The 22475-nt window shown below is 32.0% G+C and overlaps 1 protein-coding gene across 1 annotated transcript in view; it reads right to left on the bottom strand.

Moving 5' to 3' along the window:
- mamo (maternal gene required for meiosis) overlaps positions 1-22475 on the bottom strand; it is a 50730-nt gene that overhangs the window by 8079 nt on the left and 20176 nt on the right. Inside the window, exons 2-6 of the mRNA XM_085187528.1 lie at positions 10676-10836; positions 9303-9494; positions 8362-9010; positions 7462-7643; positions 6352-6435 (exon numbers count right to left, since the gene is read on the bottom strand). Coding sequence (XP_085043654.1) covers positions 6352-6435; positions 7462-7643; positions 8362-9010; positions 9303-9494; positions 10676-10816 — 1248 coding nt within the window. The 5' untranslated portion in view covers positions 10817-10836. The remainder of the gene's footprint in view (positions 1-6351; positions 6436-7461; positions 7644-8361; positions 9011-9302; positions 9495-10675; positions 10837-22475) is intronic.

Here is a 22475-nt window from a genome sequence, read left to right as displayed (position 1 = left end):
TGTTCTCTCGTCGTGACCGACACACGGTTGCACGAGCATGCATCGAACTGCGATTTAGTTAAAAACACACAACAAACATGGATTCATAATGTTAGAAATATGAGTAATAAACATAACAACGTACGAGAAACAGAATTATGGTAATTTTTAAAACACGTCTATCATAAATAGTTTTAACCAATGAAAAATAATAACAAGTATTGTTCTAAGTTTAAATCAACATTATGTACCTGGCAACATTATAATTGACATTGACATATAATGAAATATCAACGTCAAAATAAGATTAAATTGAGGACAGTTCGATTGAATGATCGTTCTGAACCGCGACCGAGCTTACATTCTGGCTCATATCGTAGCAATTGTTGAACTGAATCACCTGTCGTTGCAAGTCACATATCATAACGCAACTTACAATTTTCACCATAAAATACACATATTTGTCTATAATTCATTCCCTACATAAACTATGTATATTTCGTGATTTGCAGCCTTTATATAAGTCTTATATAGGCAAGAGGCACTCTAAATATAAAACTGTGGTCACAATTTATAAAAATGAATCTAAGTTGTAACTATTCAAACGTTTTAAATAACTCGTGCTAATCTCGACTTACATATATGCTCGATAGGTACTCAGAGAAAATATATCTACATAAATTTTACATAAATATCATATAATATATAACTATTTTATTTTATTTGTGCTAACGGCGTGTGCATTTCGCAGGGACGTGGCAACAACTGGCGAATGTTAAAATTTGAATAACTGCACTTAGGGTCCATATAATAAATACTATTGTACGTAACAACAACCACGCCTATATACATGTCAATAGATAGAAATATGTATAATAATAATAATATTATTTCATTAATAAATAGTACCTCTGAAAGTTAGGAAACAAAAATAGCGTTTAAACAGCATTCAGTTCTATCATAAAAACTATTTCGATAAAAAATCTTACTTTGTTCACTCGCATCTTTACTAACCATTTAATTATTGCTATTAATTTATAATGTAAATTGTAAATATTCAATCTTTCTTAAAACAAGAAGAGGAACATTAATCAAAGTTACAATATTGCTATGTTTGGTAACGTTCGACTCCGAAAAATAAGATGAGTGCAGCTTTTCAAATAGCAACATTAGTGTTTCTAATTATTTTTTTTATCATTTTACTCCTTTTTAACCGTTCTAACTCCGGAAAGTAGCGCATCTACCAATCTATATCCTAATTATGCATTTACCTTTATGTGCCTTTGTCAGCAAATCAAAGAAAAAGTTCACAGCGATAAAATCCATGTTACAATCTATAGAAATCTACACAAACAATATATACCAAAGAGAATGTAAACATTTTTTTCTATCTGTGAAATTTTTGAGAATGAAAACCATTTTTTGGAAACATAAACATATATAATCTGTTGTCTTGTCAAATGTAAACTAGAACATCCACACGAATGGAATGTTTATTTTTGTTAGTATTATAAATGACCATTAAAAACATGACTCATGATATTAATTTCACAAATACTGCACAGTTCATGCTTAATATATATATTTCCACGGCTCCGATAAAGCCTATCTACAACACTATAATGACATTTTTTTCAGTACGCCACAATACATAGAAAGTAAGATTTAGATTTATCTTGGAATGCTACGGTACCCGAAGTTTGAAGTTTATACTTTAATTTATTCTACATTAATTCCCAAAAGAGTTAAAATATACTATTAGAGTTTTAACTACATAATTAAACGCGTTTCCTAAATGTTAATAAAAAACATACGAACTACTCTCTTTTGAAATTGGTTAAAAATTTTACTATTTTCATTGTAAAAATAAAAAACAAGGTCTGATTTAAAAATGTCTGATCTAGCCAAATTACTATGGATCAGGGTCATAATATTATAGCTATCAAAAACAAAAAAGTAAGCCTTAACGTCTATGGTATAGAAATACTAAATCTAAAAGCAATGAGATCTACAAAGAGCCATTTTTGACAAAATTATATTTCTCACAATTCCGATATGATCAATTTTACAAACCTTACTCCAGGTACAGATAACGAAAGTGACAATACACGTATAAACAAACTTGTCTAATAATATCCGTTTAATAGTCTTCAACTATAGTCATTATATAAATATAATGTATTTATTTAAAAATTAAATATATAAATGCAATAAATATTTTTTTGACTTTTATGACATATCAATGTTGAAAATGTCAACTTTCGCTTTTTTCAATATATTCTGAGATCGAATTTTAACTCCCAGATGTAATACCTTACTTGTATATCACAGACCTTTTCCTTAAATACCATAATACTTTTAAATGATTAATCGAATATTAATAAAGAAATAATATTTCTCTATCTCATTTTACAATGCCTTATAATTGAAATCAGTATATTTTAATCTAGTACATATATTTTTTAAAGAATTGTCATAATTTAGTCCCGATTCGTAAAAATGATATGCACGATCCTCTATTTACGAAACGAATGTTTGCCTAAAAACTATGCTATAGTTAAAATTTTACCCTTAAACCCGAGTACCGTTAGCATAAAAAGATGAAACTTAATATAAATAAGAAATTAATCAGTCGTCCAAAAGTATTCTATGCTTAGCGCGGCAAAACGTAAGTGATAGAGATAGTTTGTTAGGCAAAAATAAACTCTATATGTTTTACTATAAAGCACTTTTCAGATGTTACGATCTGCCGCGCCCAAGACACCATTGAATCAAGAACAAATCAAAGCTTTAGTTAATTTTCGGGTGTGACGTCATGACAGTTCGTGAACATACATAGATGCGACAAAAACATTCATTTATAATGAACGTTGTCGTCCCAAATATGTATAGAGATCAAATTAAAACATCTATCTGTGAAATGAACGTTTATAATTCATAAAATATCCCTGTATTTGACTCTGTTTAATTTCTTGAACACAGCAATTGTGAGATGAGTTTCAAATGCTTTTATTCTTTTTTATTTTAGTGTATAAAACGTTGAATATGTATATTTTAAGATCATTAGCATTTGAAACTTCGTACAAAAATAATAATGAGACACAGTTATTCTGTATGAAAATAGATAAAAAATTTACTACGTGCGGTCGCTATGCCTCTTATGCCTATAAATTTTCAGTGATATAAGAAAACTTAAAAAATGGAAAACGAAAACTATGTTGCTATATAATAGATATCTAGATATAATAAATATTATATATAGATTTTTAGTCTGTCTGTACATTTCAGTGTTATATGACGTTAAACGGTATATGTATGTATATATATAGGTCGTAGGACAAAGAGGCATAACATTCTGGTCGAACTGAAACTGATCTTAAAGCTTTGATTCATGATCACAAATCCCCATTATAATCAGCTACAGAAGCATTACTCTAATAAATTTCCTAAAAATCCGATATTAGGTATCAAACTATATGTATTTACATTTTATATGTCGTAATATTGCTTTTGAATTACCTCGGGGAGCGTGCGTCGTTTACTTCGAATGTTAAGTCACTAGAAACTTCTAATTTTTACATACAAATTATGAGTGCATTCAGTAAAACTCAAAGAGTATCCAAGCACTCATCGCAAATTTATTATTATTTTGTTTAATAACTCATAGCTGACATAAATCGCTATGTATAAGAAAATCTCGAAACGTCAGATCTAACTTAATGTAGAACTTAGCATTCTTTAAAATTAAATTATTACAGCCCTAAATGAAAAGCAAAGCAAACGAGATCTGTATCTTAATTATAATTTTGAAAAAGTTTTACTTCCTATTATCTTTGGCTATGCCAATTAAGGGTAGCTAATAAAATTATTAATTAGTTTATTATAAAGCACCTAAGTATGAAAAAGCAAAATAAATGTTGAACGCGTACGGAAAAAGAAAATTTGTGAATCAATTATCTAAGTGAAATATCAAATATTTATATCATTCAGATCACAGTTGCGGCGTTTAAATCACATTCTTAACTAATAACATATTGTCCCATTTGTTCATTCAATTCGCACCATTGACTACCTCCAATAAAAACAATTGAATTTACATTATGAAACATATTATAAATAACAAAAAAACCTAACATAAACAAAACACATACTAAGTAAATAAGCAAGGTTCAAATAAATTTGACTCGTAAAACGGGCAGATAAAACCAACACTACAACACAACTGTCAAAAGAGACATCTGTCAAAATCATTGACAGATCAGTGACATAACGAAAACCGAAACGACAAATTTTCACAATGTAAATCCAATCAAGTAATGGCTATTTAATATTTCCACTGTAACCAATCCATTCATTGATGTGGACTCTCCTCCTCAGTGTCAACAGGACTCGGTGATAGAAACTTCCTCGCGTACTTCGGATAGTGCGTTTTCTCGTGGGCCTTCAATATTGTGGAACGTGAAAACGTCTTTCCGCACAAAACACAACGAAACGGTCTTTCACCTGTAAATAAAATTGGTACCTTAATTTAATACTATCGAAAATCTAAAAAAATATATAAATATATATTTTTTTAAATAAGCAATTTATTTAGTAATTTAAGCAATAATTGAATATTCAAGATTGATATTTTTTAATTGAATTTGACATACAATGAAGCTACTACTTAGTTGTATTTCTAACAAGTAACATTACAATAAAGTATTAAAATGTTCTTAGATGTCTTACCTGTATGAACTCTACAATGGTCCTTCATATGATGTCTTAACTTAAACGCCTTCCCGCAGAACTCACACTTAAATGGTCGATCTCCTGTATGCACCGGCAAGTGTGCTATCAACGACGACACATCAGGGAAGCTTTTCCCACAAAATTTACACAAAACGACATTCCCGGGCTCCACGGGGCCGATGTCTAAGTCCAGGGGGGTTTCTTCAGTTGGCATCATGTACGTCGGCTCATTGAACTGACCAATCATCGGCAACCCCATAGGCCTCGCCATTAGTGCATCACGATACTTTAACGTATCTAGCGTGTGTGTCGTCAGTATATGCCTTGTCAATTTACTCTGGTGTGGGAACGTCGCTCCGCAATGTATACAAGGATACACCCCCTCCTCAATTCGCCCCCTACCGGCCCCTTCGTACTCCTGCAACCACAAAAAGACCATCAACTTCTTTTTTCTCTTCTTTTCTAGCAAAGACCAAAATGTGTGCAGAATGTCTAATACTACTTTCTAAATTGGAATGCATTTTCTTTATCTATCTAAATAAGAAGTTGACGCTCATTTTTGCCCAAAAAATGTGCAGGAGTGAAACCCGGGAGCCGACGCGTAATGCCTTGTTGTATAGCAACGCGCGCGCGCACTGAGTCGTAAATATATCGTATGCAAGAATATGGCCAAAATTTAAATAAAAAAACTGCCCATAAATATACGAAACAAAATGAATGTATGTAAATAAAATGATGGCCAACAAAATGAAGGTCAACTTCTTGACAGCAAGGCATAGAACTCGACGTTAAAGTAGCGCAGCGCAATAAGCATGCAATTTAATATAAATCAACTTCCACACCAACAAAAAACTTAAATATAATATATAGCTGGGTTCTCATGATTCACACCTGAAGGTTCTTTCATTCATAAATCACTTGCAGTCAATGCGACATAAAGTAAAAAAGAATAGAAGTGTAATAAAATTATGAAAAAGCATTTTATACCACAGTACTGTGCAGAATATATAAATCAATCAAAGCGAAGTCGTTCTATGTGAAGGCATAATTTCAGATATTTATAACAAATGTTAGTTTTGTTTGACAACTTGTACTTTCAGTGTATTTTTTGTCTTTTCAAATTCATTTGTAAAAGCAAAAGGATTGATTGAAAGATTATATTTAAATTAATATCATATTTCTTTTATTTAATCTTATTTATATTTATTAAATTTCAGTATATGCAAAGTAAAATATTCCACATTATTTATATTAAACTATTACATCTCCTTCGTTACATCATAAAATTATACCGACAAATGTATCCACTTTGCCATTTTGATAAAATAAAATTAGCAATGAACATGCAAGTTTTGTACAAAAAAAACAACATGCATATGATAAAATTTATCTACAAATTTAAAAATATTGACAATATTTATTGGGCAAAAATAAAGCAAAATGAAATTTTTCACAAAACAAAAGTGAAAAATTCCTTTTACACTTCTTATACTAAATATGAATAAGATATTTCTCTGTTTAAATTTTATTTATTATCTGTAGCCAATAAAAAGCAAAATATACGTAGTGAATTTAAAATAAAATAGTCAAAAAACTACCACAACCATAGAAATATGTGAAAAATAGACAAAATATAAATACCGATTCATGTTGCAGTCGATATTCTGATGAAGATTCTCCACTTTTGTCATCGTTTCTGTCCCAGTCTGCTTCTTTTTTTAGTGACTGAAAATGTTTAAACAAACATGTGAGGAACCAAAACAATAATTATTTGTTTTAGCTAGCTTTATACTTCTTAAGGACTCTGTTTCCCCACATACCACACTATATTTGTATAAGAAATTGTGTGTTCTGGTAACTATTAAGTTTACAGTACAATGTTGTGTGCCACTGCATTACAACAAGAGTAAAATTATGTTTTTAGCTTTGCTTTTTTTTTGCATACATCAAGTCAAGAACTCAATATTAAGACACACCAATCTCCCTTTTCCACCCAAATTAAATAATTGAGAATTGTATGGTGAAACTCATGAACTTAAATGTATTGCAAATATTAAAATAAAAATATCTTTGAATAAAGTTAAAGAAATATGATTACCAAAATGTATTAGGGTTTTAAAATTAGATTGAGAAATAAATAAATAGGTATTTATGTGTCATATTTATAAACAAAACCATATGTTATAAGGATCTAAAAACTAATTTGCCATCCTACACCTTTAGTAAAATAATAACATTTTATATGCAATATATATTCATAATGGTAGAAAACTTACCTGTAGATTTTTATGAAAAAAATAACTAAGATGATAAAAAAATTATGATAAAATATGCACATAGGTGTGCACTACAAAGTTTTTGTGTCTGTTTGTCTATTAGTAAATTACTCATACATTTCTGGTAGGATTAAAATGAATCTTTTATACCTATTAGGCCTTTGAGAGTAGAGGGGATAATTTTCAGTCTACATTTCAATGGCAATTATTGGTAAATGGAAGTTGTATGGAAGTGATCATGTAGTACATGTAATCAAAGTTGTACATTATTTATTTTTTTTAAACTTCATATCCCACACATAGCAGGGTAGTCAGGAGGAATGTGGGAACCTAATGCTGTACATTATGTCGTTACATATTACAATATAATAATAGTGTTATTATCAATTAAGTTTTAATATGAATGCCTAAATTTATTTCATGATATACTTATTACAATATACCATTTTTTAAAAGTTTTTACAAATATGCTTACCAAGGGTACTTGCTGAACTGGAGGCAGCCCTGAAGGTCCGGCAATTGGTTCATTTCTTGGACTCGATAGGGAGAGGGGATGAGGCAATCCGGGATGAGAAAGTGTATTTAAAACACTCAGCCTTTGTTCAACGGGAGAGTACCTTGGTCCCAGTCCATGGCTGTTTATAGTCATGTTTATGCCTGCAATATAAATATAATTAATTAAAAACATGCATTATAAGCAACATTGTAAGTTCTGATATATAAAAATACATACATGAGTATTAACCGAGGTTTGAATTCGTATGCATAAATGAATAACGTATCTATCAATGTCATTGTGTAACGACGCGCTTTAAAATTATCATATAAGTATTTTGTTTCACTTGCGAACATCATTTCTTTATAAATGCAATTATTAGGTGCGTTGACAGAAACACAAATAAAAGTAAACAACCTTCTTTGACAATGACTTTTGACATATGATATTGGTCACATAGATAAAACAAAAGTATCGAAACGCCATAAATTAAGAACTGAACTGAACTAAAACAAAAGTACAAAAATTTATTTTTTAAACTGAATAATTATACTAAAGTATACTAATTTTCTTGTACCGCTTTCCATGCCCCTTATATACCCCTTAGAAAATATATACTTTCAAAATCGTGTTGAAAATAATATTAAAAAAAATATTTTATATAAAATAGTGTTGTATTATTTTTACTTATAATAAAAATAATATTAAAATATGTTTTCCTGTTTTGATGAAAATTAGTAGGAAATTAGTACTGTTGTGTTTGGTAACATCAAGAATTACTTATATTAGACATATTTTAACTGGGAAATTCACGATCAGTAAATATATTTATTCTTTCATCTATTTTATTAATATACATAAAGTAGACTGTATACACACCCATGTTGTCGTTTGCACCATTTGATCTAATAGATACTGAATCATCTTCAGGAGATGAGGGTCGTATAGGTTCATCAGGTGGTTCATCTTTAGGTATAGGTGGATGCGTTAATGTCGGTGTTTCAATTGACGTTTCGGGCCTAAACCGTCGGACAGATAGTAAAGGAGATATTCTTGGAGGTGACGCTTCTGGTACCTCTCTTGGATCTCGATTGTCACGTAGATCCCTGGAATCTCTTATTTCCCGTAGATCACGAGGTTCTCTACTATCTTTTATGTCACGTAATTCTCTATGGTCTCTGGAGTCTCTGTGGTCACGTAGGTCGCGGGCATCTCTATCCCGCATCATGTCCCGATCTCTTTCTCTATCACGTTCCCTATCTCTTTCTCTATGTTCCCGCACATCTCTTGCCTCACGGGATTCTCTATGGCTTTCTCTCATATCTTTACATTCCCTGTCACGAAGTTCACGGCTGTCTTTTACGTCTCTGCGTTCTTCTTTGTCGCGACCTTCCCGCTCGTCTAGCCTTTCATGTGAATCATTTGGTTCCCCGATATCTTGTTGCTGGCACTCCTCCATCGGTTCTGGGACGTTTCGCGTGTCGACGCCGGCTGCACTAAGCGTAGTCATTTCCGCTAATCCTTTAACCTTAAAAAAATACAATATAAGATTTTTTATCAGGTTAATGCTACGTACTAAATTCTTATAACAATTTTTTGTATCGATTCCTATTAACTTTACAACTCTATCACTTTGGCATCACAAATAAACCAGAAATAAAATAATTTCTGTATGAAGAAAAAATGAAGAAATCATTACATTATAAAAAAAATAACACCAATTATAGAATCATAACAATAACAATAAGAGAGAAAAAAAATCTTATAATACGTACTATTAACTATATAAAGAAATTAATAAAAAATATAACATTTTTCACCTGAAGGCTCTCAGCCGTTTTAAGTAGAGCGGGCAGTTGGCAGTACTGGACGTTCACTTCGCCCTTGTACATGAAGTCGACGAGCGTCCGGAGCTCCTCTAAGCCCACGTCCTTTAAAATTACGATTGGATGACGCGAAGGGTGATCCACAAAAAGCGAGCGGAAGTAGGATGAGCACGCAGATAGTACTACCTGTAATTGAAGGAATAATTTATTAGTAAGGAGATTCGTGGTGCAGCGTCTGAGTGTAAATGTGACGGTTGTTAGTTCGATTTCCACTTGGGCTAATTTTAATTAATTACTTTTATTTCTCGTTCTGGTAACGAACCAAAGCGCAGTATTAAATTCTGCCACTTAACAAACAATTTCTTGGACGGAAAGTGTGGAACGGAGTATTTTAACACTACGTTTTCTCTGCCTAACCTGCTTTATTTTACATACAACGTGAAGCTAAGAAAATAATTAGTTATTTCGGTTAATTAATGAAAAAGAAAAATATTATTAAAAATTAAAAATAAATATCGAGTAAAGTATCTATTATCGCCATATCTGACTGCAGGTAAATTGTGTGTGTTTAAATTCCGCAATACAATATTTTTCTATATTATAAACGTTTTGATACATAATTAAGAAAATAACAAAAAAAAAAATATTTACCGACTGAGACAAAAAAAGGATAGATTAGTAAATTAAAAAAAAAAAACAAATTCATATTACGCTTCTTAGAGACGAGTACAAATCGATATGATTTTAAATATAAAGCAAAACAACCTGCCTAATAGGATATTGGTTTTTCCACGATGTACGGTACCAATGACTCACATCACTAGCAAAAAGGCATATTTTTTAACGAACTATCTATACTCCAAATTGAAGGAAGATTATAAAATAATAACTTGGCAGAGCGGTGTAGATATATATTCCGCAGTTCATCATTTTCATGGAATGGAATATATATTATGATGCATGGAAATATTTAAATCTATTTTGGAAACTGTATGCCAAAATAGTTTTTATTACTTTGTGTTATGATAAATTATGACTTAAATCTATAAATAACGATGTAAAACAATGTAAACTCAAAATATGCACGTAATTCGGGAAACATCTACGTTTTTCACATATAAAATCTACGAATAACATCTTTTCTCATGTTTTCTCCATCCGTAAAGGTATTCGTGATGCATTTGTGACGTAAGTAGAGATTTTACGTACAAAATAATTTATTTATTATTAAAATATGTTGCGAAATTCAACGCCGAGCTTTGTCTCGATACCAGAGCGAAGAAATGAAAATAGTTATACCCTCGCGCCACGACTGGCCCTTTTGAAGTAAATAGATAAAATAATAAAATATAATAATAATTTAATACCTTATGAGCCCGGATGGAGGCACCTTCGGAACAGGCGAGCGTGACGTCCACCAAGCTCTCGTCGTGTAGCAGTTGGCTGAAAACGCCGAGCAAGTTGCTCTGATGATTGTTCCACCTCAGGCAATAGTGCTCACTTCCCATGTCTGAGCTAGCTCCCGCCGCTGTCAGATACAAAAATGAAATTAGCTCCACAGAGCAGGCAGAGGGAACCTAGTAATAAACTCCGTTCCCAACTTCCCGCAAAATGTATATTAGTTTTATATTTAAAATAACAAAAGATATTAGAAAACATTAAACAACTGCATTTAAAGTACGTGAAATATCCGCACGCATGACATTTTTCAAGCGGAAAGAACGTAACGTAACAAATTCGAGCCTCGCACTCCATTACCTTGGCACTGGAACGTTTTATTGAAAGTAATAAGATCTCTGTAAATATGAACTCTGCATATTATAGTTATTTTTTTAGCTTCACACTGTATCACGTGCATAGCAGGGTAGGCTGAAGGAACCTAGGAACCTGTTAAGACATTCCATTCCCATTAAGACACTTTCGTTTTACACTTTCCTCTAAATTCCAAAACTCTAAAAGCATTGTGTGTTGAGATGGAAATATTGATTATGTAATTTCTCCGAATGGGCATCGAACCTACACCCTGTCCTGCTCGACGACTGGCTTCAACTACAATAGTTAATATCAAAAACATAATGAATTTCAAAGCTATCGGTTTAATAACATCAAAGTCGAATCACAGGAAACGGTTGATAAAGACATCACAATCGCACAGAGGCAACGTTTGCATTTTTAACATTTAGATCAAAGTCGGTAAATCTATATGCAGGCCGAGATGTTCGTGTGATGTAATATAACAATATAGACATTGCCTATTTGAATACCTAGTATTATTTCGTTTTAATTTGAATATCTATTATTATTTTATAATCTCGATGCCTAAAATGGTATTATATTTCTAGATAACGTTGTAGATTTTTTTTAGCGTCACTGTATCCCGGAAACAGCAGGATAGACAGAGGGAAACGTGGGAGGGAGAGGGAGGGAGACAGAGGGAAGGGGATCGTGGAAAAACCAATGTCCTATTAGGCAGGTTAAGACACTCCGTTCCCCCTTTTTCGCGGAATTCCAGAGAAATTGTGTGTTGAGTAACAGAAGTCAGAGTGAAAAAAATGGAAATATAAAATGTCACATTTCTTCCAGTGTGGATTGAACCCACAACCGTAGCGTTGCAGTTACGCCCTTATGTCTCTGCGCAACTGCTCACATTATAGATATAGTAGTCTATAATAATCATAATTATTTTTTTTTATCATTTTATGTATAATTTTTTATTATGGTTAAGTAAAAAAGAGATAATTTACTTTTTTCCGATAAGAACTGCAATGTCTAATGTTTTTTTTAAATTTACCTTGCAAAGGTATAAACTATTTTCAGTAAATAGTCGATTTTGTAATAATAGTAAAAGATCTTCAACAATCTTATTCAGCTTCATCTGTATTCCGAATACAACGTGTTATCTAGTATATTTAGAGAGAATCTAGTATTAAGACATTCTGTTCCTAATTTTTCGCTAAATGTTTGAGGCAATGTGTGTTGAGTTGCGGAACTGAACGCCGCGTTTTTGTCTTGGTACGAGAGTGAAAAAATAGAAACATTAATGAATAATAATTTATTCCTCCGAGTGCTTTTACTAATATTTTAAGGTAAAATCACTGAGTATGTAAATATATTTTTCATGTTTAACATTTTGAAAGTGAAATATAGAGCGTATAATTAATTCATATTGTATTGCCATCGAATAATGAAATAGGCTTGGTTAAGTTAGCATTTAGTTAAGTTTAGGCATAAAAGGTTATTAGTTTCCCATACAACAATTTGGTATTTAATAAACTTTTCAGATACCTGTTAGATACCTTTACACATCACTGTCGTTAAAAAAATGTAGGTATTTTGATTACCAACAAATTTATATATTTTTTTAATACGAATACTGTTATTATGATTATCTGTATTCTTAATAAATATAAAAATCTAGAATGATAAAAATAAACCATTCTTCTCTCTGTATATCACAGGTCTAATAAATACGAGCAAAAGGTGCATATATTATTACGCACACTATTTTGTTCTTAGCTATTTCATTTATATTATACAGCTTCAGACTGTACCGCATGTAGCAAGGTAGGCAGAGTGTTGAGACACTGTTTCCCACTTTCCATAGAACGCCTCGCTTTGCCTCGAGACCAGAGCAAAGAAATGAAAATATACATTTAAAATAATATTTAATATTAATTTAAATGTATATTTTTATTTCCTCGAGTGGAGATCCAACCCACAAGCAGTCACCAGTCAGCATTTACACGCCCTGTGCCTCTGCGCCACGATTGGCACGTCGCACTTTAAATGGATATTTATTCATTTACATTATTTATTTACCATTATTATATCGATATTTTTTCAATAGGTCTTTATATTTATTAAGACATTCAGACATAGCGTGACATCTATGCATAAATTAATAATACAATTATTATTGTTATTTAATTAAGGTTTGAAGTCGTTTTGATACTATGTTTATTATCATAAAATAAAAGAACAGCTATAATAGAAAATATGTCCAATCCAATTTTGTATTTGAGTTGACGAGGTTCCACCTATCAACACACAAAGAAAACTCAGTGACTTATCACTAGGATCTCTAAATTTTTAATCTTCACATATATCCTCCTCATGTATCCTGTGCATAGCAGTGTAGACTCAGGGAATCTTTCCCATTAAGGCACTTCTACGCCAAATTTTGAAGGCATAGTGTACTGCGTGGTGGCATCAATGCCCCACTTCTCTCGTTACAAGAGCGAGGAAATGAAAATGTTAAATATTTAATTTCCTCAAATGGGAATCGAACCGACAAACTATCGCGTTCACAGTTACACACTTGTGCTCTTGCGTCTCGACTGACCTGAACATGTACAGGTGCTCTACATGTGAAGACAAAAACAACTGTATTTACTTTAATGTGAACTATATTTACTTTATTTTTAATATTATTTCTTCTATTTTTCACTTTTTTCCAGCATAACAAAGTAGAAAAGAAATTAAACATTTACAAACTATGTTATTCACGTTGTTCACTAAAAGGGATTCGAACCCAAAACCATCTCATTTATAGCAATGCTCCACTAGTCCACAATAGCTTCACACGACATCAAACACTTATTACTAAACCTACTTACATAAATCACCACTATAGAAACAAAACAACATTTCAGATATTAAAACGTAGTGAAATAATATGTACACTCACATAAATTTATGTATTTATACACTAACACCGCTTAGTGATAGTGATATAGCCAGATAAACTATCATTTGGCAGCATCGGCACCTAATATTGCGTCAACGGCGTTAGTGCGTTAGTGGTTCGGCCATGCGATAATATATTAGAGAAAATTCTAAGTATCTTTTAAAAATACCGACATGACAGTGGTATCTGGGGTATGTATTGGCGATGGTAATTTTTTTTCAATGTATGTATGTAGAGGCCGTTATGGTGGAGGGGCAAAAACGTACGTTTGTAACGTGATAGTTATGTGTTCGATTTCCACTCGTGGGCGTAAATTATTACTTATTAATATTTACTCGTATATATAAAAAAGCGGCGTTGAGTTCTGCGTCTTAACACACAACGTCTTGAAAACTTGGCGGAAAGTAAAGAACGGAGTGTTTTAACACTAGGCTCCCTGCGTCCTATTACGCTACTATATAGTGGATAAAAAAAATATAACGTAGAGGTGGTAAGGAACGACAGTAGAGTTATGAAGCGTCAGACTGTAAATACGATTGTTGTGAGTTCGATGCCCACTCGGGGTAATAACATTTCAACTCTACTATGCGGGCAAAAGTGTGAAAGCTAATTTATTATAAGTATCACAACATTCTCAATCATCATCATACAACTTTTTACTTAAGATTGGGAATGTAGAAATGAGTGTCTCAATTTTCTCTCCGTCTATCCCTTATTAAATATATATCATATCATTTAAATTATAAATACTTAAAAAAAATACACAAATAAATTATTACAATTACAACATTTTCGTGCAAAGACAAAATTGTTATACCTAAACGTTATAATTAAATTCCTTATACTATATTTGATAGGTAACGTGCGTAGCACTCGCTGTAGATGTAGAATATTGTAATTGTGAATTTCAATGAATAATGAATATTAATAGTTACTTTACTTATAAATAAAAAGAAAATGCAAAACGTTTTGCTTGAATACTTAAAAAATAAATCAATCAAATGAATGTGAATTTTTTAATATCTTTAAAAGTGTTAATCGTGCACTTAGTATGGGAAATGTATTTTTTGTAATGTATGAAACATGTGCATAGTACATGAGTTTGTACATATATAGAAAGTATAACATAAATAATCTATAAGTGAAAGAGCGATATGAATTATTTAGATTTTAACATCACTAATAATAATGAAGAAATGTAATTGAGTCTGAGCGAACGTTGTGGGCTCGATCCTTATAAAGGGGAATAGATTATTTTCGTGTCCCCTTATTTGATTTTGGTTAAATATACGGCGAATTAAATTTATATTTTGATCGCATTGACTTAGCAGCTTTATTTTGTTCCATGCTTCAAGAAACCATAGACTTATTTATATATGTGATATTAATTTCGACATAAATAAAAAAACAAAGTGATAATAAGGGTTCCGTTTTTAGCTTACGGTACGGAACCCTAATAACGTAAAAAAAAACAAATTATATATTTAATAATAAATAAAGTATACTTGAGTTTCAGCACTTGAATAGAGCAGTACAGTCATAAATTAAAGCGCGTGTATTCAGTTCTTATCAGTGCAGGCCTATTTCCTGCACGAGTTACAACTGATTAATAATGTGCTGTTAGCATGCAAATATCTGGCTAGATTAGGCTGTAGGCCGTTGTGGCGCTGTCGAACGCGATGATTGTAGGTTCAATCCCTATTTGGGGGAATAGTTGTATTCAAATGGGATATGGATATAAATCTAGATCACCTTAATACAAAAATAAAAGAGACGTTCTTGTAATCCGGGAAAAAAAATCTCACAATTCTCCAAAAAATTAACGCTATGACATTCTCGAAAAAACTATTCTTCAGCAATAAATTTTATTTTGAACCGTACATGTCTTCTCCGTTGACCTCTCGCACATATAGAAAAAACACATATTATTTGGTTATAATTTAAATAACTTCAGTCACTCTGTCTATAGGTACGGATACTTAGTTTCCTCAAGCAGTGACCTTCGGAACAGACTGCTGATATTTATATGCACATAATTTCAATTGGACCTAAAATTAAAACACGACTACATAAAAAAAAACTCGTTTGTGAAACTTCTATTATATTTTAGAATTGCGAATTTGCCATATTTGAATATTAATGGAATAATTAGTTATTAATTGATTGTAAGTTATTTTAATATTCTTTTTACTTGAACAAGAATGCATTTAGAATTTTATTTTGAATATGGATTAGAAGAAAAAAATAAGAGAAAGAATTATTTTATCTCTAGATTTATTTTATCTTTTACATACCTATAGATAAATATGAATCTTAAATCACTCTACATCACAATACATATAGCCTCACTTCAAAGAGTTATATCACAAATTACTTACAAAATCTTCAAGATTCCGTATAGAAAAACTGAAACCTACATAATATTAACCGAACAACTTTACAATCATAAAACTAAGTTATCAGTGTTACGCAGGAAAGACAGAGGGTACCAAGTGTTAAGACAAAATGAATACATTGATAATTAGTAATTCATTGCCTCGAATGGGGATCGAACCCACAACCCTCGCGTCCCAGTTTTGTGCACCTGCGCCTCAAGGCGTGCCTTGCCTCATAAAACTAAATGGCATAATAAATTTCATCCTTCTAAATAATTCGAATACCGTTTCGCATCCTATGAGCCGTACGCGAGATAAATATAGTCGTGAGTATTAAAATGTATTGTGCGCATGCGTGCGGGCGACGCAGTCAAGATCAAGGACGGTTGCGCAAGAGTTGGCTGTCGCACCGGTGCAATGTGATGTCATCGTCTGCCCTCCCCCCCCCCTTTGCCCCCTTGCCCCGTCCTCCTCCCCTCCCACCACTCGGAAAGGCCGCGGACGCGGAACGGATCTATTTTTACTTCTGAATCTACTTAGCTAGCCTGTTTTGTTATCTATATACATTTTTGTCTAGACTTTAATTAGGTTTTTAGGTATTTTTTTTTTTGTAAATTATTTAGAAATCATAGGTATGTTTATTACGATACACCTGATATGATCGTATATTTATCTGTTATCGTATTTAATTAAATTTGGATGATATATTCTTATTTTTTGAATATAACTATAATATACAAAACATATATTCTATATAATACTTGAAGAATATGCAAAAAGTTAAATAAACCATCACATTTCCTGCTATGGCACACATAACGACCTTGCCATGCGAAATCACCTAGTATTTTTATAATCGCGATATTGATATGTAGATAGGTTCTTTATTTTAAACCACCTATATACTTGTTGATAGTGCAATTACTTAGGCATTATATATAAATGACTGTAATTTGCAATTTCAACCAACTTTTTATAGATATTTATTTTAATTTCGTATAATTTATTCGTACATTTTTATATATTACTAAAACCGGTTCGTTTTGTGACTAGACTAGACAAAAAGTAGCTTTATTATGCAGTTTTTAGTGGTTTTTGGTAAAATTATATATGTCGACTACTGATATGAAGTGGTTATTGGTGGACGTAATAACAAATTACATATTCGAAAAATTCCAAAAAAATTTACAATATTTCTTAATTTAACGCTTTTTAAATCAGCTTCACGCTGTATCCCGCACACAGCAGGGTAGGCAGAGGGAGCCTAGTGTTAAAACACTCCGTTCTTCACATTCTGCCGAATTCTGAGGGCATTGCGTGTTGAGTGGCAGAATTCAACGCCGCTTTTTAAAAATTTCTTATCAATATCTCCTAATGTGCCAGATGACCGTAAAAATCTTGTTTTGTTTTTTGTATCGAGAAAACTATTTATTTGAGAAAAAAATATATAGTAGGTATATCTTTAACATAAGTTACGGTTATTCCATACATTATATGTAATACTCAGTTCGATTTCGGAAAATCCAATACATTTTGTATTTAAAGTAATTTCCTTAGGTTTTTCAAGTAACAATTATTATCTACGTTCCTCACTTTCCGACAAATTTTGCAGGCATTATGTGTTGAATGGCGTAACTCAACGCCGCGCTTTGCCTCGTTACCACAGCGAGAAAATGAAAATATTAAATAATACATTTCCTCGAGTATGAATCGAAGCCACAAATTTTAGGCCTCGATTTTTCTGGCCTACACGAGACGCGTGCCCAGGGTTCCGGTATCAAGAGTTAGGAACAGGCTTGGCGTTAAGCTTCGCCATAAAACGTTCTTTTACTAGAAATCGAGCAGATAGCATGGATCGAAAAGAAGGACACAAAGAAGAATGCAATGACTTACGGCAAATTTCTGTTTATCTTGTCTTAAAAGTGCGTGAATATACAATGATTGTTGTATTTTAAAAAGATTATGTAGTAATATCATTCAATGAACTCATATTTTACATAATTCTATTGTTCGAGCAAATATTAATAGTAATAGGTAGATAAGGAAATCCAGATACGTTTCTTACAAATATGGTACTTATATACCTACTTATAGATATACTTGCCTTAGTTTATTATTAGTTTATTATAATTTTATGAAAATAAAACCTTTTGTATTGATATTAATTATGCTGTCTTGGCCCAGCAAGCGCTGATTAACAATCACACGCGACGATTGTGGATTCAATTCTTAAGTAATTATTTTCATTTCTTCACTCTTCAATCAAGACAAAGCACGGCGTTGAGTTACATTACAGAACGTCTACCCAATATAGAGTAGAGAACGGTGTGTTCTGACATTAAACTCTCTCTGTTTAAAATTAAAAATTGAAAATGAATTGAAGCAACGTTACAATTAATTATTAATTAATATGTGCAACGTTTACAAGCATATATAATAGAAAGTATAATGAAAAAGCGATTTCCTTCAAAGATACAAGTACATGAGTGTTCGCTAGTTATTTAGCGACCTTCGTCGCACAATAGGAGCCGGCGTGCGTCGTGTTGAGGATGAGCACATATGTATACTGACGGCGACGCGTCTATGGTATATGAATTTGTGCGTCCGCTTTTCAGTTTTGTTTAAGCTGATGTCGCGAGTATTATTCGTATATTATTTTGTTTTTGAGAACCAAGTGATAGATCACTACATTCTGTTTTTTGTTTTAGAAAATGTATAAAAAAATTACGTCACAGGATTTGAATCCGCGCCTCTTTGCGCTCTGACAACTTAGCCACACGTAATTGTGAAGCTACACTAAAATTCTTAAATACACTACGATATTCACCAGATCTATAAACATTGATGGAAAATTATGTTGTCAAATTTGAACCTAAACCTATGGTGTTTATTTGAACAAATCAAAACTGTACCACTATAGCGTAATACAAGTTTATAATCTGTTAGTTATTATTTTTATGTTTAACATAAGCTAACGTTTATCTATTTTATACTTACGTATATTGTAGAAGAGAAACAATGTAAACACTGCAAAATGTGATCATGTCTTAAATCATTGAAGATTATTGCAGTGTGCATGTGGTCGTAATAATTATAAAGGCATATTCATACTAGAATGGCACCGGTTCAAACTGAGGCCGTAGTGGCGCAGGTGTGACTGTAACGCGACGGTTGTGAGTTCGATCCCTACTAGAGGAATTAATTATTATTTATTAATATTTCCATTTCAAAACTTAAAAAAAAAGCCTAGTATTGAGTTCTGCTCAACACGAAATGCCTCCAAAAATCCGGCGGTAGTAGGGAAAAGAGTGTTTTAGCACTATGTTCCCTTTACTTTGTTTTTCAGTTATTTTCTTATTCTTATCTTACCAATGTTATATGGAATCTACTATCGCAGTAATTGGTTTTTCTAAAGTTATTTTTTTTCTGTACCATATCTAGATTTTTTTGCTATAAAAAATCTAGATTATCAGATCTGTATGGAGCCAGCTTTACTATACACGCGCTGCGCGATGAGTTGCGTGGGGATCAAGGTCGTTTGAAGTAACGCACACAAATACCAACTACAGTAGTTACGTATCTCTAAACTTGCCTACCGATACGACGTAACGTCGGCTGGACATCCGGCCGCACCTAAACAGGATGGGAGACGAAATACTGAAAAAAAATTAACTAAAAAAACGATTTTTGAATCAAAATGGTAAAAAAACTGTCGATATTGACTGAATAGAACATGTTTTTTGGTATTATTATCATTTAGAGAAGTTTTTCTTTAAATACATATAGCATGTAGTATATTTGAAAATAATTAATATCAACGTGAAGAAATTATTAATTTAAGATTATTGTAACGCAATGGGAAGAGTGACTGATTGACCTAACTGTACACAGGATATTTATTTAATAACTAACCTGTATATATTATTATAGTATTAATTATTAATAATACCGATTATTAATGGTAATAGTATGGTATTTAAGACCTTTTTGACATAAAAAATGTTTCAGTTTCTTTAGTCTGGGCACACAAAGTGACCGAATCCGGAGAAAACGCGAGTTGCTAAAATAATAGAATTGAAAACCGATGTGGTAAGTACATCACGGATTTCTGTATATTTCTATTGAAAACTAGCCTACGTTTAATTGTGAAATTTCGAAATCATTTTCAACAATAGCAATTGAGACACTACAGGTTATGAAGTGGACCTTGATTAATAAATTCGTAGCATTGCTTTATCTTAGTAGAATATTTAAAAGATAATAAAAAAAATTGAATTCGTACTTCCTGCTTGTATTTAACGATAATAAATATCATTAAAAAGTTTTTAATGATATTTGTCATTTATTTAAGTTTAGACGCTCCCCACTTTTCATTTCGTGTTGAGTGGTGGAAATCAACTCTGCCTCATTACTAAAGCAAAGAATTGAAAATATTCAAATTTCATATCCTCCCGTGGGAATCGAACCCACAACCCGTCGCTTTTACAGTCGCACGCTTGTGTCCTTACGCTAATACTGGCCTGAATAGCTAATTTATATAATTATATAATTCCCTTATATGAGACAGTTAATAACATGAAATATAATTTACATTACAAAGGCGACAATTTGATAGAATTGATTTAAATAATAAATTATTAACTTGTTATAAGTAAGTGGCTTGTATGGAATTATGTATATCTATAGAAACGAGGCCGAGTGGACACTTACAAAAAAATGTAATTAATACCAACATTAACCATGCTAGAGGCGCGTCGTAGCGCAGGGTTACAAGCGTGTGACTCGGACCGCTACAGGTTATGGGTTCGATTGCCATTGGAGGAAATTAAATATTTAATATTTTTATTACGTCACTCTGCTAATTAAGTAAAGTCTCCAGAATTCGACGGAAAGTGAGGAGCGGAGTGATTTAAGACTAGGCTCCATCTGCTTATCCCGCTACACGCGTGATACAGCGTGAAGTTGAAAAATAAATTACCATGATTAAATTTAAATTCGCTATGATGATGTCTAAATCAGTTCTTTTCAGCTACATACTATCCCGCATGGTAGAGAAATATAAAATCTAGTGTTAAGACACTTCGTTTTCCATTTTATGCCGACAGCTTAAGTGGTAGAACGCTTTCCCAAAGGAAATGAAAATATGTTATATATTACATTTAGTGGAACAAAATGATTTACGTAAACTTAAAGCTAAATATATGTATATACTTTAAGGTCTGTCTATTTCAGAAATAAGAAATAAAATTACTGTTTTATAATATATCAAATATAAATCCATATAAAAGAACCCAAAAATATGTAACATATATTTGAGGACAGTATTACATCTGGTGAGCCATCCAGGGCTGACTTGGGTCAGCGTTGCAATTGCGTAATCGATCGACATACGGCTGCAGCAACTAGGTCACTACCTCTGCAAATTTCAACTGTCTGAACTTTTAAAAGTTATTGCCCAACTTTGGTTTGAAGAAAGTGTGTTGTGTTTGACCCGTGATATGTTTATATGAGTGCTCTGTATGTGCGTGTATACAAGTAGAATATACAAATAGATACATTGAAAACTTGTAGCTACAAAAAGAACGACTAACAATTTGTTTGAAGGAAAAATAATCTAAATTAATTATTAAAAAATTAAGTTATTAATTATGTGAAGTAATTAACCTTAAAAAATGTATTTTAAACTACACATCTAAAGTTTCATAATCAGATGGTAATTTTAGGTTTTCGTTTTTTATTTTCTCATGACGTAGAGTAGAAGCAAAAAGAAACAGGTTAAGAGAACAGGTCCCTATATATACCTTTCGTTCAGTATGTAGATATAGGAAAAAACATTTATTTTTCCAGAAGAAGCATCCGAACTTACCAATATAAACCGACAACCGTCATGTTCACAGCAAGACTGTACCTCTGCGATGGTCTGAGTGTTACTTTCTTTTCATTTAATTGACAATCTCTGTCGTGTCTTCTCCATTCTTTTTAGCAATTAAATAAAAAAAGAAAAACAAACTGAAAAAATATTCTTGCTACTTTATAGCAGGGTCGACTAAGAGATTCTCACGTTCTTAGCATTCCGAATTTAATTTAAAACATAGTATGTTGATG

This window comes from Heliconius melpomene, chromosome 6 (genome assembly GCF_056956725.1).
Source record: "Heliconius melpomene rosina isolate 202511_hmr_F chromosome 6, ASM5695672v1, whole genome shotgun sequence".
NCBI classification, from domain to species: domain Eukaryota; kingdom Metazoa; phylum Arthropoda; class Insecta; order Lepidoptera; family Nymphalidae; genus Heliconius; species Heliconius melpomene.
Note: the sequence above shows the minus strand (reverse complement) of the source record. Positions and strands in the feature narration are given on the sequence as shown.